We start from the raw sequence: 25,656 nt of genomic DNA on the forward strand, positions 1-25,656 counted from the left end.
GTGTACAACTTCTTAAAATTAGAAATCACCTGCTGATCCATGGGCTGCAGGATAGGAATGGTGTTGGGTGGTAGGTAGAGAACCTTTATAAACTTGAACTCTTCGAGTAAATCATCTTCGAGATTTGGTGGATGAGCAGGGGCATTGTCGAGGACGAGAAGGGCTTGCATGGGTAGGTTGTCCTGTAGATATTTTTTAACAAAGGCCAAACACCAGGTTTATCCACTCCACAAAGAATTTCCTGGTGACCTACGCCTTCGGATTTGCCCTCCACATAACTTGCAGTTTTTCTTTTAAAATCTTATGTGACTTAAAGGCTCTGGGATTTTCCGAATGGTATACTAGCAGAGGCTTAATTTTGCAGTCGCCACTCGCATTGGCGCAAAGTGCTAGAGTTAATCCATCCTTCATGGGTTTGTGACATGACATCGTCTTCTCCTCTGCGGTTATGTAAGTCCTATTTGGCATCCTTTTCCAGAAAAGCCCTGTCTCGTCACAGTTAAAGACTTGCTGGGGGATGTATCCTTTGGCTTCTATCAGTTCGGAAAACGTTTTGATTTAAACATCAGCTGCCTTCACATCCGAACTTGCTCCCTCACCATGCTTGACGACGGAGTGAATGCCGGTCCTTTTCCTAAAGTTGTCAAACCAGCCCTGACTGGCTTTAAACGAGTCCTCCGATTCCTCGTTTGTGGAAGTGTGTGGGATCTGCTTCAGCAAATCACCGTAAATCGCTCGTGCCTTCTCACGTATGATGCTTTATGTTAAGGTTCCTCCTTGAAGCTGCTTCTCTGTCACCCACACCATCAGTAGTTTTTCCATCTTTTCATGGAGAGAGGTCCGGAGCTTAGAAATTATTGTAACGCCCTTAGCTGGCATTATACGCTTTATCAACTCCTCCTGTTTATGCACATTGATGTGCTACGCCCGTACATCCTCGCCAAGTTAATTACTTGCACACCTTGCTCATGTTTTTCTATGATTTCACGCTTTAATTCAATAGACATCATCATCTTCTTCGGACCCATGGTTATAAAAATAAATGTGATAATGTTTTGTAAATGTACAAAAAGCATAAAACGCGAACCCAATTTATCAAAAATTCTTCGAAAACGAGGGAAACAAGCACACAGACTGAGGTCTAGTCTGAGGTGGGAGAAACCGTTAGACGCTGCACACGACCCCAACATGCGGAGCGCATGTTGGGGTCGTGTGCAGTGGTGTAGTGTGCGATTCCTCGTATCTCAAATCTTGCTCTCATCTCAAAGCAAAATATCGCTCGCTCGGCGGCTCGTATCTCAAAACACTCGTATATTAGGGCACTCGTATGTCGAGGTACCACTGTATATACATAATATCTGGGTAAGTAAAAACTGATAAACTGTAAATGTATAAAGTAATATTAAACACAAAACAAGATTCGAAGTGAAAATAATTCCATTTTCTTGTTAGTGCATTGAAATTTTCCATTATTAATTTTCTAGAACTAAATGATTTTATTTAATAAATTATTACGATCATTGATCCTCAAAACTCTGATAAATCAGTAAACAGTTTTTTGTACTGTTATTATACATATATAGTCACAGCAGTGATTCCATTCCAGATAAAAAGTAACGGAACGACTATATAAATACACGAAACGGAGATGCCAATTTTCGGGAGTTTATTTCTCTACCCCCAAACACCTGAAGTAATTTTAAATACATCTATTGAAAGATAACCGTTCTGTCTGGAGTGGATGTATTGTTTATCAGATGGCAGTGAGATGGTTTGTTGAATGCTTGTTGTAAAAAACAGTTTTTTTTACACTATTACCAAAACTTCTTACAGGCAATAGATACATGACACTTATAAGAAATTTCATCAGTTCAGTAAACTTTACCATTTATATTGTAAAATTAAAGACAATCCAGCTTTTCTTCTTTGGAAGTGTGAGCAGTGGAAGCTGCTTCCTGCATACTCTGGATATACACATTTGCTTGTATCAGTTTGTCCATTCTGTAGTGCATTCATGCCAACGATTACTGGATCTGACGCATAGGACGTATCCTTAAGTAAAGTGCAAAATTTTGGATTTTTCTATAAAAGGGTTCGGAAAAATAAAAGCAATTGAAAAGTGCAAAAGTCACCAAAAAGGTTTTATCATCATCACCATCATTTTCTTAATTTGTCAATGCAGATGCTCCTAGAGAAATCTACTGGGTCTAGAAAGCTCAAACTTTAAACTTAAGCATACCTCGATGTCAAGAAGTGCTCATGAAACTTCAGCGACAGTAGGTCAAAGTTTACAGAGTTTCCCATAGAGCTACTTTACTTTTATTGCTTAATTTTATGCTTATAAAAGATAAAATTGTATTGAAACTAATGATTTTTATTCAAAATGTTATCTAGAATAATAAAAATTCAAATTTATGCAAATTTAAATTTATTTATAACCACCTTACTTATGACTTATTGAAAGCGTCTGGTTGGTGGCCATCACATTGCCGATCGAACTGTACGTACGTCATCATCTTAGGTCTTGATTTAATAGCACAATCATTAACCAAAAAACAATTGATATCGAAACAAACATCTGAGACGTAAAAAGATTGCACCGAGTAAAACATTATGACAATTTAGACAACAGTGTTTTTTTTTTGAGCTTTACTTTGGTATAAATAAGCTTGGTAATTGGAAGCGAAATGTAGAAATAATACTATTTCTTCTTTGAAACCGTGTTTTGTTGATTAGACTATGAACCCAAAGTTGAGTTTTAATTAAACACTTGGCTTTATTTCCATCTTTATTTAGTTGATACGTGCCATTTGCACGTTTCGAACATAGAGCCCCTCATTAGTCAACTAAACAATACAGCAATTAAAATATTACACTAAGTATTTTACCAAAGAAAATTAACACAAGGTATGGTTCTTACCATTATCATATTCGATCTGCCATGCATACAAGGTTTAAACTCAGTCGACACACGTATCTTATTTTTTCTATAAACGGAGTAATCCCTTTTACACACAGTATTTATATCTGGTATAAAAACAATGTATAAGAATATAAGCCGTATATAATAAGATATTTTTAAAAAATGTAAAAATTCTTTAAAAGCACTGACAGGAAGTAGATTAACCGATTACCTGTTGTACTGTACATAATCTTTTGCTTATTTTACGATATCCAGTTATCACAATATCTAGAAGATGTAGACTATGGTTGTATTCATATTACGGAATATAATAAGTGATTTTTCACAAGGACATAAAAATTCTTTTTCATTAATGTCTTATGGCTGTTTCTGCCTCATTTTCTGTGCTGTGGCATAGTACAAATTTGCATATTTTCAGAGTTATTATAGATGGTTAACAACAATGTAATTTCTTGCAACAATAACAACCTATATTAATATATACAGTGTGTTTTACAATATTTTTAACCAGTTTTCATTTATTTTTACGCTTAGATTTTTATTAATGCAATTTTTGGCGGTTAGGATTGAAACACTTTCTTTAATTTTCCGTTATACATATTCTTTTCTTTGTATAGGATTTGAACGTTAGTTTTGAACGTGCTTTTAAAGAATTTTTACGTTTTTTAAAAATATCTTATTATATACGGCTTATATTCTTATACATTGTTTTTATACCAGATAAATATATTGTGTGTAAAAGGGATTACTCCATTTATAGAAAAAATAAGATATGTGTGTCGATTGAGTTTAAACCTTGTATGCATGGCAGATCGAATATGATAATGGTAAGAACCATACCTTGTGTTAATTTTGTTTGGTAAAATACTTAGTGTAATATTTTAATTGTTGTATTGTTAAGGATAGACTACTGCATCTCTCTTTCAAATATACTTCGTACACCCAATCCTTGAACTTCATACACTGGATCATACTTCTTGGGTCAACATTGCTTTTGCAATTTGCAAACCAAGACACTTCACTTTTATATTCATCATCATCTTGACCATCTTCATCTTCCTGTCCAGTTTCAACATTTTCACTGAGTTTATCTTGAGATTGCAGAATTAATTTCTTTGCTGTAGGCCTAGGCCTACGAGAAATCTTTTTTCTTTTCCTGCTTTTTTTTTTTCCAGACTTGTCTTATATGGTGAGCTTGTGAGAACTGCACATTTATAAGTTTGTTGTCCCTGTGCCTTTTCTTATCATACATATATGGGTAGAGGCAATATTTCTAAAGTTTTGATTAATTAACCATTGGCATTTGGAAGCAGAGACACGAGATGTTTTAGAAGGCTGCAGCTTGCTGCATGCATTGGTTGAAATTAATTTCAGTAGAGCTCACTGATATATGCCAACTCAGTCAAGGTTGGTTCAGGTTGCTTTCCACACTTGGATTCATTCCATTTCCTATACTTCTTTGGTTCATACATAACTGCAAATACACACCCGTTCAAATAGTTATAGTAATAAGTACCTTAACGTTCCATCTCAAGATGCACCATTGGTCCAATTTAGGAAACATGTCAACTTCTTATTATTGTTTGTTTTCTAGAAACTACATGCATTTCCTTTTATCATGATGCATATTACAATTTAGGATACAGACTCAGTTAGTGATTGGAACAGTCATACTTACAGTCTACAAATTCACAGGACTTCTATAATGTTACATAATCACCCAAATAATTACATTAAATGCAGTAAAAGATAACAATACATGATAGCTTTCACAAATGTGCTCTAATGTCAGTCATTTTGCCCCTAGAAAAGTCATTTGATATAAGTTTCCAATCAGTGATGCCAGATATCACTTTCTTTCAAAAACTACAGAACAATGCAAATCTTCTATTTTCTTTTGGATTTGATAAATTATCTTTTATTATATTTTGAATTTTTGCTAACTTCCGTTATTGTATATATTCGGACTTAGATTAATAAATAGATAATTTTGTTATTACGTATAATAATTATTTTGGATTTTGATTCATTAACAATTTTTCATTATTTATTGTACCCACAAAGTCTAGGCCTAGCATTAACCAAACCCTTATTTATGTAACACACCGTTAGGAAACTATCCAGGCTCTCGATAGAATCAAATAAGATGTAACATAATTACAATTGTTCTTAATATTGAAAAACAACATTACCTTTCAATTAAACTATCTAATAAAAATCTTTTGGCAACTTTCATTAATTCTAAAATTGAAGAATCCGGGCGACTTAGGTCCACTTGATCGGTATAAACCCATTTTAGTAAGGTCAATCCAGTATCTAAAGGTATATCTGTAATATCAAAAATCACCGCATTAATATAAATTAATGCTTCTAAAAATTCATTATGCATCTTTTCATATAGATAATTTATTATAGAAATCCAATACGATGAGATTACATGCAACCAAATATATATTCTAATGAATGATTATTACAGTTAAAACTGCATATAAAAATGCATAAATATAGTTGTAAAGGTCGCTTTTAGCGTCCTAAGTCGAAAAGCCACGCGACCGAGATAATTGGACCCACCTGGCTTGGGGCCATAAACGGCCGGAAAGATCAAAGGAGTCTCGTCCCCGTTTAAGGGTCAATGTGTTTGCTACGTGTCAACCGGCTTGGGAAAAAACGTAAACAGGGATGGACGAGTTTGTAAGCTACGTCGTCGGGCGTAGGGCGGACGTCTTTGGAAGTTCCCAGGGGTAAAGAAGGACCCTATTGGTCGCAAGTGGTCGCCGTAGAATCTCTTAAATTGGAAGGGTGGCGGAGAAATGAGGAGAAGGGCAAGAGACTGATAATACGGTAGTCTCAGGCACTTGGACAGCCCGCTGAGCATAGAGAGAGTATTCTCCTCTGACAACGATCTCAGGGACGGGTAAGTGCGGAGACTGGACAGGCCGTATAGTTGAGCCAACTCCGGAAATGCGACCTGAATTCCCCGAAGTTTAACAGTCCCCAATAGACAAGCCGACGTGAGATTACCACATCTGTGTTGCATAGCGTATGTAATGTTGTCGAACATTGTACATCTTGTAAATATTCGTTGTGTAAATAAACTGTATATATTTACTTGTTGAGTGTGGAGGTGTAGCTTTCCTCGAACCATCTTACGGACATTCTCGAGTCACAAAACCCAACTCGAGACGGAACATTCATAAAGATGTGACGGATTAATAAGGATCTTCACTATAGTTATGTGGCAAGTTTTTTAAGTAAATATTATTTTAAAATAGGACTGCTACAATGCTATGGTTGGTGTTCTGCAAATGTGAGCTGAGTACCTACATCTGTTGGCTACCCACAGACGCTATTACGGAAGCATTCGTTCGTTTTAGGTTTGTTTGTGTTTAAAATGCCCCAGACAATTGAAAATCCCACCAATTGGGAAGTATGCACGGTGATTTGTTTTTTTAATGCAAAAGGCGTGAAAGCAGATGACATTCATCAGCAGGTTAGTGAGGTGTACGGAAAAAACATTATGAGCAATGGAGTAGTAAGAAAATTGGTTAGAGCATTTAAAGATAGCCGTACTAATGGCTATGACAAGAAGTGTAGTGGGTGACAGTCTTGTCATTACTGAGGACTTGGTGTAGAAAGTTGTTGCAAAAGTTCGAGAAAACAGACGCTTTATGATTTCGTCATCCATAACAAAAAGCGCGGCAAACTCAGTAAGGGGATTGTTTTGTTTCATGACAATGCCCTTCCACTCGTGGCTCAATAAACCAGAGATCTTATCATATCATATGGCTGAGAACAACTTGCTCACCCCCCATATAGCACTGATCTAGCAACTAGTGACCACCACTTGTTCCTCCACTTGAAAATGCATCTAGGCAGTCAGCACTATGATGTCAAAATGCCGTGCTGCAGTGGTTGGCAAATCAGGTGGCAGGTTTCTATGAGGATGGAATTCAGAAACTGGTTGTATGATATGAAAAGTGCCTTCTTATTTGAAGAAATTATGTTGAAAAGTACCTGGTAGATTAAAGTACAGGTTTTCATGTAAAAATAAAATTATTTAAAAAATTGCTGTTGTGTTTTTTTAATATTAAAACAGTACTTACTTAAAAAACATGCCTCATATTTTAATGTCTTACAAATATTCTTTACATATGAAATTAATATCAAAACAATATTTCCTACAAGATTTTTGGTGCACGAATGGTAAATTTGCAGCTCAGTAATATAAAAATAACATAAATATAAAAATTCAAAGGAACTGATGGTCTATACATGATCCTTTGAGAGATATGGCTATCTTGAAATCTCCCTATCTGGAATTTTGAAGATCCTCAAAAATGGGGAAAACTTTATACGTGAAAAATCCAGTACTATTACTCAAAACAATTGCCAAGGGTCAACTTCATCCCACTTTACTAGAGATGGCTGAAAGCTCATAAAACAAGAGAAATGTCACACTGTACTGACTACTACTGGGATGTGATTGGAGTCACATCTGTTAAACCTATTGTGTGTTTATAGGCTGATTTTGGGGGCTATATCTTGTGAAGTGTCACATGTAGACCACCAGTTTGATATTTCTTACTCCTATGGGCATCTGCCTCATTCAGATCTGCAATTTTACCATAACAACAGTTCATTCTCTATATTAACTTTATTATATATTAATTTTTGATTGTAGGTATTAAAAAAAAATTGATTGTGCAATGTGAGAGAAAGTAAAACTGTGCCATTACATCGAGTAAGTCAGAGAAAAGTGAAAGCAAGATTCCACAGAAGGTAATCTGGTTGGTTGGATTTGGGGTGTTTATAACACAAGGGTCTAGGTAGGCCAGAATGCCAGGTCTAGCCAGTTATGCTGCCAAGTCTTTTAGGTCTTAATATGTAATAATTGTTATGTTGTATGTGCTAAGAGTTCTATATATAAGATTATTGCCTTTAGATATACCACCGTGAGTTGAATTTGACCATTATTCTTACCATATACCATAGAGCTTGGTCATCTGTAGATATATGTTGTTAAAGGTAGCACACTCTGTCTGTTTTGTAATGAGGGAATGTTAGTAATATATGTCAGATAATAAGTGGGGTGTGGTAAATTGAAGGTAATCTGATAAAATCAAACTCAGTAAGTAATTATTTGAAAAATTACAGGAATATTTTATATCTGTCACACTGTAGTCAAGTCCTTTGATATTTAAAGCATGGACTCAAAATATATACTATGTTATAACTGAAAAGAACTATTCTAAATAAATAATAAACTTTCCACATCTCAGATTATTATACACTAAATTCTTATTACATTTCATCAAAAAAAAATTTTTTTTTTCTTTTACCTGTTAAATATAAATGTTCCGTCTGATCCAAATTTGGAACACCCCAGCTATTGCTCCTGGCCGATAAAACAAATTTGTGCGCCCTGATTATTCTTCCATCTAAATGAACTGTAAGATCACTAAAAAAAACATTCTGTACATTAATTTACTAATTTGACTACAAAATTACTTAATTGAATTCCTAAACATTAAGTCAACTATTGATAAAAATAATATTAATGTATACCTGTATAATTCTTTATCGAATAAATTTGCAACTGTTTTAAGTAATCTTGAAACAAACGAATCTTCATTCACATTTCCAGTAGCAGCAAGGGCGATGCTATATTTCTTCTCCACTTCCGCGAGCCTCGACTGCAATTTCACGTACTCTTCTCGTAACAGCGACAGGTGGCATTGTAATTTTGCCACCTCTACAAGGAAGAAAATGAAATATTAATATTCATTCATAAAATACATATAAAGTTACTACTTTTCATTTAATTTGTGAAATTCATTCAAATATTTACTTATTTTTAGTATAAAAATTAATTTGATGCGATTGATGTTTAAGCATATTTTAGATCAATTGTGAGATTCACACAAAATTTAGTGTATGCAAGATATTAATTTCAGAAGTAGAACTAGTGAGGACGAAATTTATCAAATGTCTTAAAGAAAGAATGTACCACTTCATCAACATTCCTTTACTTGAATGTAAAATGAGTGAAATTTTCTTAACTTTGACTCCACTTGAGATGTGACACATCACTCCCTGTATCTCTCTGCTACATTGAGTTCTGTATGCAGGGCTTAAAGCAGTCATGGCAGTGAAAAAAGTGAGAAAAGAGAGTTCACACTGAAAAAAAGCTAAAAAAGCTAATAGTGTTAAAGTGAACTAAAACAGGCATTATTAAAAAAACACACAAACACACACACATTCTGTATCAATAACATTGCATATGATATTAGATTGATTATTAAGTGGACTGATAAGATTAAATATGAAAATGGTTAGGCTGAGTTTATACTCCAGAAAAGTGACCAGTAAGACTGCATTAAGCCAGAACAAGCCGGCATTAAGTTTTCGTGTGCCCCGTACGAAATTCCCACCGTCACACAGAAAAGCAAATGGAATAGTAACATAACTACCAGAATGTGTTTCCATATAATACGCCAAATTTCAAGGTACATTTTTTGATTTCTTTATTAAAAAAAAATGTAATTAAAGAAGAAAAAAAAACAACTTCTGGAAGAATCGGTGGGTTTCGTGTTCATTACGTAGCAATACTACTAGTAATTGTGACTCAAACATTTATTTGGTAATTTTATCGATATTTTTTAAATGATTAAAAATAAAATTACAGCATTCATTACTGGTAATACTAGTCTCCAAATCTATTCCCCTGAATACAATAAAACAATTTGTTAGTCATTTGACCCACAACTGACAGAGAAGAGAGTTTATGAAAACAATGTAATTAAACGTTTAGCAGTTTGTTGTCCTTCACAGTAGGGAACTTACTTTCACGGGAGAAAATATGTAAAGCTTTCTGCTATCCCAAAGTTAAAAAATAATACAATCCCGTGAAATTTAACAATGTCAATAAGTAAATGATGAAATTATTTATAGAGAGTTGATATTTGATAAGTTTAGTTTTTTGCATTTATAGATCAAATTACAGAAATTATAAATAAAAATCTCATTTTTTAAAAATTAAAAATCATAAAATTTCGCTTACAAATGATCGAGACGCAATGCACGCTTTTTATTTTTATAATCGCTTTGTTTTATTAGACACAGATATTATTTCTATATAGATTTATTAATCATAATAAACATACATTATGTATAAAATTACATTAAAATAACACTGTAATTAACATCTGAAATGAAAAAGTGATTGAATCGAGTCTCGCCTCCATATTAATTAACGCGCCACAGTAATTAATTGATCACGTTGCATCAAATTAAATAATTTATAAAAATTAAAATAATAAATACATTTATAAAATAATTGGCTATATCTGTTTGCAATGACATTGTAAAACACACTATACTTATAGTTTAGCATTTCCGACAATATTTAATTTATTTTTGAATTTTAAAATATAAGTAAAACAATTTTTTAAATTAAGTTTTACTCATTTATATCTGCAACTTCAGATAATACAAATATATAAGAATCCGCCATAAGAAGTTAATTAATAATAATTAAAATCGAGAAAAAATATAAAACTTTTAAGGTAAGGAAACTTGTAAAAAGTCAGGTACACAATCGCGTGACGCCCGTCTCCCCACTTTTCGTAACTAAACAGTCGAGGTTGAAATAAAAGCCTAAACTCCAGTAGAAGTAAAAACATGAGTTTCTACTGTTAGTATTAAATAAAATCTATTTCTTTCTTTTGTCCACTGCGCTTAAATAAATACAAATGCTAAAAATAATGCCGCATAAAAATCACTCTTAACGCCGAACTAAAAGTGTACTTATGTCTTAATGCAGTGTGATTGTATCAAAGCACTGCAGAGATCGGTATTTCAAAAGAATACAAGCAAGGAGAACCCACATGCAAAATCCTACAGCATGTGCAGAGTATCAAGCTTTCAATAGCTCTTCGTTTTGTTAGTCTATATACATGCACACTACATGTATATACGACAGTATCTTATCATGTCGCACACAGTCCATAAGGTGTATGGGTGCGTGCTGGTCGCTATTTTTCTCCTGAGCACATTTACGAAAAAAAAATTCACATGGGAAGTGAAAAAAGCTAAAAAAGTGAGTTTTTCTCAGAAAAAGCTAAACAAGTGAGTCACTTTAAGCCCTGTGTATGCCAAAATTTAACAGCATTGATGCCCTTTATATTCAAGTTACCATGCCAAAATTCATTTATTAATCTTTACTCCATCTTAAAATATTAAAAATAGATGCCAATGCATTTACACACACACCCAGGAATTTTTTCCCCCTTTCTTTTTACTTTTTTGGGTTCAGGGGTATCAAAATTTGGAGATTTGAAAACAACGAGGAGGCTCAAATGAAACACGATTACAATACTTTCCCATGTTATTTCTTAACAGTCAGGAAAGAAAAAGGTGATTACTATACAGAACATTCATTCATGTATTACTTCGAAGAAATATATCTAATACACTAAGAACTATTCAAATTATATCCAAGGCTAGTCGTAAAAAAAATGATCGACTGCAGATAACAGATAATTTGCCTATTTATTATAAATTATTAATTACAGTATATGTTTCTAGATCAACGTGAACAAATTTTAATCAATTCAATCAATAGTAATGTCAGAAATGTTAACCTTCACTTATGTACAGTTAAGATACATTTAACAAGAAAAAAACATCCAATCCAATTATATAATAAATAATTATGAAATAGATTACAGAATAATTTAAAGTCTGTTGATGAATATATTGAGAAATTAATAATGATGAATTAATCAAATTTAAATGATACTTAAATAAGTATGCTAAATACATATTTATAAAATTTAATTCTCAATAGCATGCTCTATTTAAAAGATGTTTTGTCTTATACAAGAGAGAAAATATTTCAAAGGTCATAGTGTTCACCTTGACCTTTCCTACATTTTTTATATCTGCATCCATGTGGATGTTTTGGACAATGTTGATTTAGTATATCATCATTTCAAAGATTATTTTATTATTATTATTATTGTATTGTATATGTGTTTTCATCGTCATCCTTTGCCGCCTGTTCCAGCATGCTTTTGCTGTGTCATGAGGCAAATCATCTCTTTCTTCTTTCTTTCTTCTTTTTTGTTAATATGGAGATTAATATGGAGTTAATAGCCTGTTGGCTTTTTCTCCAAGGTGCACTGCTTAGATCGGTACACAAAACGTTCCACAACTTCCATGTGTTGACGGGAAGCAAGGTCGGCTCGTGGCGAGTATATGGGAGTTAAGTTGCAAACAATGGACAGGTCCAAGGTCAAGGAACGACCCAATTCTTGGCGGGCTCCCTCGTACTGCGGGCAAACTAGCCAATAGTGAGAAGAAGTTTCAGACAAGCCACAGTGGGGACAATCAGGCGAGACGCGCAGGCATCGAGAGTAAAGTAACCCGTTCAATGGGGCTGTATCAGTGCGACATGACAATGCGTGATGATAGATCCAAGAGGAGAAAGGACGGAGACGGTCGTGACCTTTACTTTGGAGAACAGTGGACCAGGTATCGGCTTAAGTACGAATTATCGATTCCTGCAAATTACGGATGAGGTCACGTGCCACGAGAGGCCTCCACCAGGAGCCGGTGGGAGTGTTATTGCTCGCTGCCTGGTCAGCGGCTTCGTTAATATGGATACCGACGTGACCCGGAGTCCATCTGATTTCAAAGGGTGTGGGATGTGTACTGACTGTGGCAGCAAGGTCAATAATGGAAAATCATCTCCATTCCTTCCCATCATCTTATGGTCTCCTCTGACAAAACCCATCTTGTTCTTTGTTCTTTTTATTATATCTTTTAAAGAATTTTTTCATGTGAGCAAAATTGAAAAAAAAAAAAAAAAGTTTAAAAGTGCAATAAATTATAAAGGCCATTTTGGAATTTTTACACACTTTCATAAAACGTAAGAATTTATAATTAAAAACAATTCCTTAAAAATAGATAATAAATGCAACTAACCCAATAATTACTAAAAATATCAAACCGACAGCAAAACGATTGGGCTATTAAGGCTAAATAATTACTAAGCAGGGCTGCCATCTCTTGTTAAATGTAATCATTTAAAAATTGATTTTAGAATATTCTGGGAGAAAAGACCAGCTAAAGTGGGACTCGAACCTGTAACTCCTGCTTACTGCGCACACTCATTCAAAGTTATGCTCTTTGTTATGTATATGTATATCATATCATTTGGGTGATACCAACCAGTAGAAAATTTGTTCTAATGAACTTATTAAAAAATATTTAAATTCCTTGCCATTGTCTTTGTGTCTTAGCTACAGAGAAGGTCTGCATGGCCACTAATAAGTGGATGCAAATTTCCTTAACCAGTTTCAATTGTAATTCACAGGGCAATTTCTACTTACAAACAAACTTTACATTACATCGACTATATTAATGATTACAGTGGGACTCAAATCTACAACTTCCACATACAGTACAGATACATTGCCAATTACACTATCAAAACCATTAATTTACATATAACCATGCAGGTTATACATGGCAGATTGTCTGATACTAATTAATTAAATTGAATTGTGACTTATTGTCTCCTTTTTCTATTTGGGTCTCCTGATATGTTGTTTTTCTTAACCACTTCTATTGTGTAATCGTTATTTGTTTGTACTCGGTAACCCTGCCTCTTTATTGTAATCAAATTGTGTCAGGACAGTCACCTTCTGTAAAGGTAAAATGAACAATACTTTCACAGTAAATTACCTGTTTAATGTCTGGCTCTATATTACTGCCGTGATTCAATGTTATATTGTAATCGATGCCATTCCGTGGTACTGTATAGTCAGTAATGGCACCTTATGGAAACCATGCACCCTGCTGCATGCTATCTGTAGTTCCACCCCATTGCCTATGTACCCCCATTCCCAAGCACCTTTTTGTAACTATTCATCACATTCAACTCTTATATTTGTAATTGTTCTGTAACCACAAAGCTTTTCGTACATATGTAACACATCATAACTATTTGTACACTCCCTCTTTCTGAAACCTGTACATGCATCATTCTATTTAAACTACTGTGGTGCTCGTGCTGACGGTCTCTCCCATCTTCACCATCTTTTCTATCACACTTTCATCCCACCTTATCCACTCCCCCCTCTTATTCTCCTTTTTCACCCCAGGCAATACCTCTGAGTAGTCCTGGCCTTCTGCCCCTTTCATTATAAAATATATGTAACAAAGATGTGCCATCCGTGAAAAAATGGAGAGATTGCTTTTAGTTTGTTATTAAATATAAATAAATGTAGTAAAAAAGTATATAATTTTTAATTTATTTTCTGGGATCTCCAGAAAGAATTAATCAAATTTCCAGAAAAATCTATGGTAAATCGATAATCAGTTAACAAACAATTTGGATAGCAAACACAGTCTTGGAATGGATTGTGTTCATTAACTGATCATCCACTGTACAAAAGAACATATTTTGTTAATATTTATGCTGTATGTACAAGACATGTTTCTGTATCCTGGTTCTCATAGAATGCTTAGTGGACCTGGATATACAGAAGGTTCCTATTGCATCTGGTGTCCCTAATAGGGACACTGTATACACCAAGAAGTCTGATAGGGTTGGGAGGGTCCTTTCTATTACATGTTGAAAATAGACAGGCACCTCCCGAAGGCTATACAAACAGCACACTTCTTAGCAATCTTTGTATACAATAAACTTAAGTAGGAGTTAAAGGTAACAGAAACCCACACATTTGGACCCACCCAAAATCCACTCCATGGGTCAAACTGACATCGCTGACCGACCAAACTGGGGACATGAAATAAAAACCTTCTGTATATTCAGGTCCACTAAGCATTCTATGAGAACCAGGATACAAAACATGTCTTGTACATGCAGCATGCTAGAACTTCCACAGCTCTCTCTACTTGTACAACAGATCCAGAAATTGTGGCAGACTTCACACAGGCCAAACTCCTCCTCACCACTTCCTACATAGAGCACCTTAGATGGTTGAAGGCCATAGAAATCTTAAAAGCTAATTTTAAGGAGGAAATGATGTTGATGGCCTGACAGACTCTACTTGACATAACAGTTTAGTCATTGGTTGAATCTTCGTTATGCACAGGACAACACATGTGCAGCTTTGAATTTTTATTCTCATACTTTGAATTTATATTTCTTTCAAAAAGCTTTTATGTTCTGAATGCTGTTCCATCTGGTAACTGTTATGGAGCCTGAAGAAGAACTCCGAAAATATTTGTCTTGGGATAGTATTTTGTTTTCTTCACACCGGTTATTGGTCCTGTGTATGTTATTAATAAAACTATTCTGACAAAATATAGAACAGAATATAAATAAATAATTTCAAATTTATATAAGGTGTCTAAAAAGTTTCTGTTCAAAGGAAAATATTTAATTTTTATGTACAGTACAATGTTGCAGTTTCTACTAGAGCAATGCTAGAAATGTCTCTCAGAGGCCTCAAAATCTGGTGAGTGAGGTCTGAAGACCTAGAGGGCCAGATTCCATGGGAGATTACGTGATAAATGATGACTTTGTTCAAAAACAGTAGTCCAGAAACTAGAACATTAGTAGATGGCAAGCAGTAATGCCATCTACTGCAAAATGGAAACATGGAACATATAATTTATGGGTTTCATATGCAATGCTGTATGTACAACTTTAATGTCGTTATAGATTTCTCGCTGCACAGTAACTTTTTGGATACCCAGTATACAGTATGGTATTGTCAATTCAGAAGTAAGTGTTCAATCAAATACAGTATGTTTCACAAATCTTAGCCATTCTATAAAATTTGGTTTTCTATGCAAGAGCACCACCAGTCTTACCCCTTGATTAAACTTTATAATTGGCACCCAAGTGAGAGCCATAGAATCTCTTGTGAAGACAGACTAATGGTAAGATCCATTTCTGCTTTTCCAGTTGGAAGTGCGAAGTAGTTTCTCCAAGGTAAACAAAAAACCCCCAAAATAAACATAACTAAACACAAATGATTGGGAACAAAATAAAGTTGAATTCCTCCCTGCAGTGCTATTATAATATGCAATAGAGAGAACAAACTCATGTTAACACACAGAGAGTGAAGGTTATAGAAATTTAATAAAATATGATTTACATCTTGAGTAATATAATCTCTTTAAACTGTCGAGAGTCCCATTTGGATAATATAAATTTGTGAAATGACATGTAATAGGGGAATATAATAACATTAAAAAAATTGTCAAAAGACTCATAGATCATTAGATTGAACTTTTTGTCCTCAGGTCGAAAAACTTGTTTCGTATTCAAACTTGACAACTGAGAACATTGGAAAACAGCCAACAGAATTCAAACTAAAGAGGTATTTTGTTATGATAATATAATTATTATTATTTATGGTTTATAAAACTTAACTCAACAAAAAAATATATATTATCGGAGTAATGTTAAATATTTAAACCTTATTAGAATATTTTGAAAGTCATAAATTCTTTCAAAAACAAAGATTAAACATTACATATAGCTTTTGTTTTTCAAAAGAATTTACATCCCCAAAGTAGGGTGACCAACAGTTCCGAATTTCCGGGGACAGTCCTCGTTTTTGACCTTCTTGTCCCTGGATTTTACCCCGGAATGGAGTCTTGTCCTGCCAGTCCCAGTTTTTTTGTTTCCTTGTGGTCACTGTAATATTGTTGATGCCACAGTTTTTCCACCAGAGGATGTGTCCGACGTCTTCAGCATTTCCAGGTAATTTTTTTTTAAATGAAGTAAACAATTTTTGAGAAAAGGCCAAAAAGTAGCCAAACTTTAAAATGAGAATGAGCAATTGTTTATTGTGACATCATCATAATGCCAGGCTGCAATTTTTTGTCACAGTGTTCTCAATATTTTTAGTAGTGTCTCACCCCTGTACACTGTACTTTTCCTGTTAGCAATAGAGTTGTGCAGATCATCTAACTCCTTTTCAAGGAAAAATTTTAAATTGAAATAACATGAATTCTGGTCCAAAGCAGAAGTTCATATATAGGTCATTGGGGCCTCCTACCACTACACTTTCCATACCTGACCTCAACTTTCATCTATCTACGTTTTTGTGATTAAGGATGAACAGACAAAGGGACAACAGTGAGAATTTATAGGTCTAACAACTTTTTCAAATTGCACCCCAACAAAAATGCACCAAAAGTAAATAGCTATATAGCTTATTGAAGAAGAGGTATTTGATTGAAGCAAACAAGCTCAATCAAAATTAAATATTTAGGTCTTAGTCACATATGTATACATACAGTATCCATTTAACAGTACTTTTATATGTAGGCTGCTACTGTGTACTCTAAAAAGTGACGATTGACACGTGTCCCTGTATTTGCCAAAAAAGAAATCTGGTCACCCTGCCTGAAGATGAGTCTGCAAAACCCTAAAGTACTTGGATTTCAAATGTTTAAATATGTTTTTTATTGAGTTATTTTTATGATTTATGCTTAAAGAAATAATAGAACTTAGTATTTTAATGTGTGTACTTAAAATATATTTTCACACTTCACGTATCAGTTATGTAATACCGTCAAGATTTCTACAGATCTACTTATCATCTTGGCAATCTTCTCAAATCTTTCTTTTAGTTAATTTATAACAACAAGCAATTTATACTCATCTCTCTGCTTGCATCATCCCAACATCTTCAATATTTTTCTGTATGCATTATCATCTATAACATTATCCATGTTCAATATTTTTCTGACTTCTACTTAGCTATCTTGTTGATAGGAATAGAAATTATCTTTCCTAGTTTAACTTCCATACATTATCACAGTTACATATCATTTCACTTGTCTTTTGGCATCTGTTTTCTAAATTTGTTTACCTTTTTATTTCCAAATATTTTGATTTTTAGAGTTCATAAATATTAAAAATTATTAACACATATTATTCACTTATGCTAATTTAAAATTTTAAATTCTTATCAAATTTTCCCCTTTGATTGGTACTACTTGTTCATGGAAAAATTCATACTTTATTTCTGTATTTCTTATCAGGGAAACATCCACTTTATTGCATTTAATTTTTGTTCTCTGAAATGTGAATTTTTCGTCGGATTGGAGAATTATTTTTTACAAAATTAAAACAACGTCTGTCCAAAAAGGAACCACCATGAATTCTCTGAAATTGTTATACAGTCATTGCACGTAACTCAAACTATTAATTTTTGCCTTCCAAATTTAATTTCCTCCATTCTTTTTTGTTTCCTTTCTTATATGACTTCAGAGAGACAAACTATTACTTTATCAGGTCATCTACATTAATCATTTTTCCAATAAAAGAACTGATTTCTGTATGCAGCACTCAGAATAAAAGACTAATTGTGTCCAGTAGTAGCATTAAGCACACCATTTTAGATTCAGTTTTCCATCAATGCGACAATATGGCTTCTCCCATATATTAGCCATTTCATTACAAAGATTACAAAGATTTACTTAAGATGTTAATGAATTTCTTCCTATATATCCTATCATTTGCCTTATCAAGCTATAAAAATAGATAAACTGAGTTTCTTTCTTCTTTTCTACATAACTTTGAGTGAGAAGGTTGTTTCAGTGTATTTATTTTGAATAAAATAAACTTTCATCAATTCCATTATTCTATTTAATAAAGTCAACTAGTTTACAGGTTAAATTTTGGCCGAGAGCAGCGTGTTATTTAAATGGGATTCTGGAATGATTAAAGAGTACACCAATGACCCGAGACAAGCTTCAGGTCCCGTTAAATTACGTAACCTGTACCCCACTCATACTAACGCAGACCTCATTCCGTTAAATTATAAGCAGCATCCATAAATTCTATGCTGAGTTTTAAACATTTATTATTAAAATAGTGTGAAACTTACAGTTCCTGCATCAAAAGTTAAGCAAATGCAAACAGTTTTAGTCAGCATATCAGTACACTTCCACACAAGCACCATTTGTCAAGATAAATTATAAAGATACATTTTGTATTTGTATTATGATAATCAACAAACTTATTACAATCTGAAAAGATCGGAATTAGCTCCATACGAATTATTGAAACTTTCGATACGAGTCGGAAAAAACGATAATTCTTCGCAAAATATATTTGACGGAATTCGTTAATGGCAAATTACAAGTACGTATCCATATTTACCGACTGCATAAAAAACTCTAAAATGTTCTTCACTATTTGAATGAATTAATTAAAATAAAATAATTAATATGTCTACCAAAGATCAAAGCCAATGGAATGAAATAAATTTGTAAACAAGCACTTGATTTCAAGAAATATTTTAGAACTGCTCAGAAGAGAGTCAATTAAAATTCAAGCATTTTAAAGCATATTTGAATGATTTTCACATTTTAAAATAATTAATATGTAATAATAAAGCCAACCACTGCTGTACGCCACCGGGTTATATAACAGCTATATTAATAATAAATTACCAAACAATTGTTAAATTTATTACGAGATGGCACCTAACGCCTTCCTCTAGGGTCAAGTTGTTTGGTAATTTATTATTAATATAGCCTGGTGGCATACGGCACTGGTTGGCTTTATTATAATAATGTATGTTTGTAGAGTTGTTCACTTAATTAATACACATACATATCTTCCACTTAAGAAATTATGAAAGTATGCCACGATATCAGAGGATCACCTCCACTTTTAATCCAAGAGGCCTTCTACCTTAATGATCCGCCCTACTAATAACACCCAAACGACCGAAAAAAACAGTATCTAGCCTATTGAGAAAATCATTTCAAACTCTCCGAAGTTTCGTGCAGACAACCGAATCCAGAAACACCGGACGGGCGACAGCGAGACGGATAAAACCAAGAGAAGCCACGTAGCGCGTAACGTGCCGACGTCTCGCGTCGAGTAATCGATCAATCAAAACTGTTTCAAAGCACTTCCTAAAAATACATAAAATAAACAAATAATACATTCAAATTTAGAATATTTACTTCTACACATTAAAAACATAGAATTAATATTTAATTAAATACATTTATCAAGGTTTAATAAGCATTAGTTGATTTGAAGAGTAGAAGTTACTTTTAGTTAATTTGCTCATATGTAAATATATAAGCATTTGACTGAAATTAACTTCCACCCCGTACTATAAATTCCATCTTTGGGTAATTTAACTACGTTTTGCTTAATTTGCTAATTACTTTAATTATTTAAATAATAAACGACGTTTTATATCGAAAAAATAGGGTAACAAACTATTATACGTTTGATTTTCTACAATATTTACTTAAAATTTAATGAAATGAATCGACACGAAAGAAAATAAATCTCCACCCACTCACCGTCAGCCATTTTGCAAAACTTATTAACTAATATAACCGATAGATGACAGCAGTTCTAACGGAGTTTTATTATTTTGATTTTTATTACTTGTTTCTTCGTCTACGTATTTTTTTTTTTTTTTTTAAATGTAAATTATATATTTTAATTTAAACCACTTTATAATTTAAATTAATTTTTAAATAAATTATCTAGACTGATATTATACTTCTGTTGTTTATTTATAAAAATTGCATTTTATTGTATTTTTCGAGTTTCGATGTCGATGCCGCTTTTCTTTGCATGCCTTTGATAGATTGGATTTTTCTTTTTAAGATTCATTTTTATTGTTGATATGTGTGGAAACTTTACTAATTTGCTAATAACTCATAATTGTTTCGGCTGCTAATCTTTTTCGAGGAACTAGTATTAGAGCAAGAGTGTCACGAGTCTCGGCGCAAAATTCATCTGTACGGGCTCATTAAGATAATTATAAAACAAGAGGGCTGTGGTAAAGCCTTTGGGCTTAGTAGTGTGGATTTAGCTACATTCGTTATTGCCGAAGACTATAATTTTCATATCCACACTGGAAGAAAAAAAAAAGAGAGCTGAATTGTAGGATTCATAGAATAAAGCAACGGAATAGCGATCTACCAAGAGAGGATGCCTCCTGAAGACTTTTATGAGAAATGTGTGCCTTATGTAGGTAACACACTACTGAAGAAAAAGCACATTTGGGTGATTTTATTTTTAATTTTTTAATTTACGATTTTAGGCCCTTCACCGCTCAGAGAGCACAGAAAGGCCAAAAAACTCATTTGGGTGTTGCGAACCCATTACTACTTTCGACCATTGGTGGACTGCGTAAACACGTTCTGATTACCAAATAAATTATTGATTAATTAGACGGATTTTATATTTTCTTAGATTTCTACTCAAATTTGAAGTATATTATCGCTCAATCACGTTATTCTTTGAATATTATCACTTCCCAAACAAAAAGTATTCGTGAGTTTTACAGGTGATTTCCCCGTTCTTAACTGAATAGTATAATTGAAATGAATTTTTATGACGATAACGTTTATATAGCTTATATAAGCATTTATAATTCTTAATTAAATTTAATTAGTAACAGAAACTCCATAAATTGGTAATCAATTGTGCTTATTCCATTGTATAATCAAATAAATAATGTGGAATCCAATATAGAATATTGATCGGTGAAGGACCCGAAAATCAAACTAATCAATTTATTGCCATAATATTTAGTTTGAATATATTTATATTGAAATTTAATTACCGATTACTCGATATTTTCTTAGGTAAGTAAGGCCATCATTGATTATTCTTCCTTTATATAAAACTTATTGTTATAGTGTAGAGTTTCTAACTTGAAAGTTATGATTTATCAGTAATTAAGTACAATTCAGAAGTTCATAAATGATACATTTTACATAGATTATAAGTAAGAAATTTTAATAAACGATAAGCAATAATAACCTTAATCGATTAAATTGACTATTATACTAGAAATAAATAAAATTTTTTTATAAAATTCCTTTTATATTATCTACCACGTTAAACTATGTAAGAAACCGTAATTCCATATTTTCAATATTTATGTTTGAATTAATTAAAATGTGAAAAAATTGAAATCATTTGAGTATTTATATAACGATAAGCTGGTAACGTTGCTGCTAGACTTTCTTGGCATTTTAAAAAATTCATTTTTATTTCCAATACTTATCTTTATATCTGTTTAGATTGGTTCGGGAGATATTAATAATTCACGTGTTTAATCGATCTTTTTTCCTTTCTATCATTATAAGTGTAACATTTTTTATACTTATTGAAAAAAGTAAAGCTTTTACATAAAATCAGAAGATAGTCGTTCGTCTTATAAATTTATGAAACATCCGTCTCTTATTACGTCGACTAGTCAAAGATCCAAACGCGATCAAATAAAATAGAAACAGGTATCGAATAACAGTTACAATATCTCGGTCACACACGTGTCTGGAAACTCTTACCCCCCTGCTTTCCGTTACGTGACAATGTTTATTTTGAACATGCAACGTAATATAACATTTATATAAGTGGCTACGCAGTATAATTGTTCTACGATACTAGCATTCAGTGTGTTCTCTACACTAAAGTGTTGAAATTACTATTATGTAAGGAAAGAATGACTAAGTAATTATTTTTAATTAAACTATATTCTTTATTTAACCATAACTTTATTCACACGCTTAAAAAAGACTATGATAAGAATCATTTCAAGTGTTAGTCCTGCAGTGAATCAAAAAGACGAAATATGTCTGCAGTGTTTTCTCTCTTCATTTACTACAATTTCAATGGTTTACGGCTGGGAATTTTTTACTCCTTGCTTTTGTCCCTTAAACAGTGACGGTCGCTTCGGCATACCTTTCAACTTTTACATCTCATTTATTGAAGCCATTTTTTGGATGCACTCCTTTCTTCTTATATGCATGACAATTCCTTACGTATCGGATTTAACTCTTTGCTTTTCCTGGTACGCGGCATTTAATTATGACATATATGTCAGAGTATCTGTCGCGAGTAGTACTTTAGCTATGGCTGTAATATTCAGTATTGTCAAAAGAGTAAAACTAAATCCAAAAATACAATTAGAAACGTCATATTGTTTCCCTAAACATGAGTTATATGATACTATTAATACTGTACGACTTCTCGCAGTAATTGTAACTGTTACCTTTACGATATTTATTGGATGCATAATCGCTATTTTATATTATCTACATTTAGAAAAAGGAAAGACTTTTAAATATGAACCATTTATCTGCATAATAGAAATTGGTCTGTGCTCCACTTTATTCCTTGGTGCTGTAGTGTACTTCGTTTCGTTCCTCGTTTTGCTTTATGTTACTTTAATGAAGGCATTCGAAAAAGTATCAGAAAATTTGTATCTTCTGAGAAAAAACATTCCAAATTTGAAATCTGAACTAAATGAAATCATAGCGCAACACGACGAACTTTGGAATTTTACCAATCAACTCAACGGACCGTTCAATTACGCATTCACAATAATTTACGGTACTTTATTATTGGAAACGAATCTAATGTACTTCACTTTCAACTTTTCTGAATTAAAGTTCGAGTTGAAAGTTTTCTTTTTTTTGGTCTGTGCTACTCTTGCTTTCGTCTGTATTTCAATCGGATTCCTGTTATCCGCCTTCACATCTGCTGTAATGTATTTTTATGGAAAAATCCAAGATTTTCTACATTTGAAAATTTTTAAAAATGTGTTATGTATTTTTTCAGATGCAAACGTCATTTCAAGACATCAGAAGATTTGCTGAGTGCGATCTCGAATTGGAACAGAAGTTAAAGGTTTGATATATTTAAAATATATCTTTATGTAGTAAAACGTTTGTTATGTTATTGTGTAATAATAAAAATTAATGACTTTTTAGATTTTGAATTTCATGAAAAGGTTCGGTAAAGCATCTCTGTGTCTGTCGTGCAGAGATTACTTTAAGATTACAAAAAAGTTTCCAATAAAGGTAATCGTTGCAAGAATATCGAGTAATGTTGTTTTTATAAATTAAACTGAATTTCGCATTTAAACATTTCAGATGGGAAGTTCTCTGCATTCCATATTTTCTGGTCTTTCAAATATAATGAAAGCTTCGAAACACAAAACTTAATAACTCCACAGAACATTTTTATTTTCAAAAACAACTTTAACCAACAATTATTTGTTAAATTGCAACATGGCAATGACTAACATTTATTAGAATTTATAAATTATTTGTTTCAAACTTTCAACCGTTCGATATTGGGTTTTATTCTTATGGTATCCGTCATTTAATGAAGATTCCAGCGATGTAGACAATTAGAAAATTAATTTCGCACCGTTATGAGCAATAGATTTAATTTTAAGATTAGCACCCGAAAATTAAGCGAGAAACTCATAAAAATACGGTGTTATCTGCACGTAGATTTATTGATGTATACGTATAACAATTGATTATAAATAACTAAATGACTCAGTTATGTAACGATCTATAATGCAAAATCTGAAATAAACTGTGAAATAATTTTATTTTAAAATACCTCGTTGTTAATTGTAATTTGTGAAGAAACATTTTATTATATACTGATCTTAATAGTCTGTAATAGCGCATTTATAATGATTGAATCTTTAGAACAGAATTTTCTCCTGTAAATAGAAATATATTAGACATATAAATTAAAATCGATATATCGTATAGTATTGTGCAGAATATCGATTAGAATGGAAGACACAATTGATCGTTTCCTAAGGATCTCGACGGATGTTATATAAAAATTTTCTTTAAAATGGATTTTCGTAGCCCTAAAATCTTGGATCTAACATTATTATAATATTTGATTTATATTTACAAAGGTTATTTTACGTTAGATCTTATCACACCGAATGACTAAACTGACACATTTAAAAAATGTTTTTTATTGTGTAATTTACAGACACAATAAAAAGCATAAGGGATTTTTAAAATGTCACTGGGGTAATAAGCCCTCGTAAGATAACTTTTGTTGTTATATATATCAAATACTATAAATATAACAATTGTGAAAACGAAAACCGTAAAATAGTTTTTCTACTTCATTTTTTCTTTGTTACGTATATCGAGATACTCGGATGGTGCTAAATGGCACGATTTCATTGGTCAAGTAAAGGGGAGTTGAAATTATGATATCTTAAATTTTTTCAAATATTATAATGTTTTCTGTTGTTAACTCTAAAAGGCTGTGCCATTGACATTTAAATACCAAACGTTAATCTTCCAACCAATCAAATAACGCAAAAACAGACCCGAAATTTAAACTCGACACTTTCGAAAACCCATTAAACCATATTTTATACTCGCCGGTATCCTCGTGTTACGTAATTTTCCTATTCAGTAAGTTGTCGTCGATCTCTTCCTGGAAGAGAGGACGATCAACGTCTACTACTTAATTGATACTCGTTTGCTATGTATTAATATTTGAGAAATGATCCGTGTTGGATGGCTCGTGAAGGTCCTGCATGTGATCGAATTCGCTAACCTGAACGTCCGAAAAACTTAATATAAAACTTGTTTAAATAAAATTCCTCAATCTAGGATGTTCCTGACCCAAAGGCTGTAAGAGAGTCTACCGGAATTCTTTTTTCGTATTAAACAAAATTATTTATCGTGACATCGTCGGAGTGCCGGCTGTAAGTTTTAAGTCTAAGTTTTAATTAATTAAATTTAACTTAAAATATATGTTTTTCATTTCAAATGAGTAGTGTCTGGCCCCTGTTTATCATACATTTCCTTTAACAATAGAGTTGTGCCGGTCGTCTATCTAACACCTTTCGGTGGTAAATTTTTAAATTGAAAAAACATACGTTTGAATCAGAAGTTGGTACATTTAGTCTGGG

General features: G+C 32.8%; 1 protein-coding gene across 1 annotated transcript in view; it reads right to left on the reverse strand.

Moving 5' to 3' along the window:
• The window catches only part of LOC136978471 (rabankyrin-5), a 48,914-nt gene extending 28,622 nt beyond the window's left edge, over positions 1 to 20,292 (reverse strand). The window contains exons 1-4 of the mRNA XM_067274182.1: positions 20,249 to 20,292; positions 8,489 to 8,675; positions 8,263 to 8,381; positions 5,116 to 5,251 (exon numbers count right to left, since the gene is read on the reverse strand). Of these exons, the coding sequence (XP_067130283.1) occupies positions 5,116 to 5,251; positions 8,263 to 8,381; positions 8,489 to 8,675; positions 20,249 to 20,258 (452 nt within the window). The 5' untranslated portion in view covers positions 20,259 to 20,292. The remainder of the gene's footprint in view (positions 1 to 5,115; positions 5,252 to 8,262; positions 8,382 to 8,488; positions 8,676 to 20,248) is intronic.
• Positions 20,293 to 25,656: the final 5,364 nt, after the last annotated feature.

Source organism: Centruroides vittatus, unplaced genomic scaffold (assembly GCF_030686945.1).
Source record: "Centruroides vittatus isolate TY-2023 unplaced genomic scaffold, ASM3068694v2 contig_538, whole genome shotgun sequence".
In the NCBI taxonomy this organism is placed as follows: Eukaryota; Metazoa; Arthropoda; class Arachnida; order Scorpiones; family Buthidae; genus Centruroides; species Centruroides vittatus.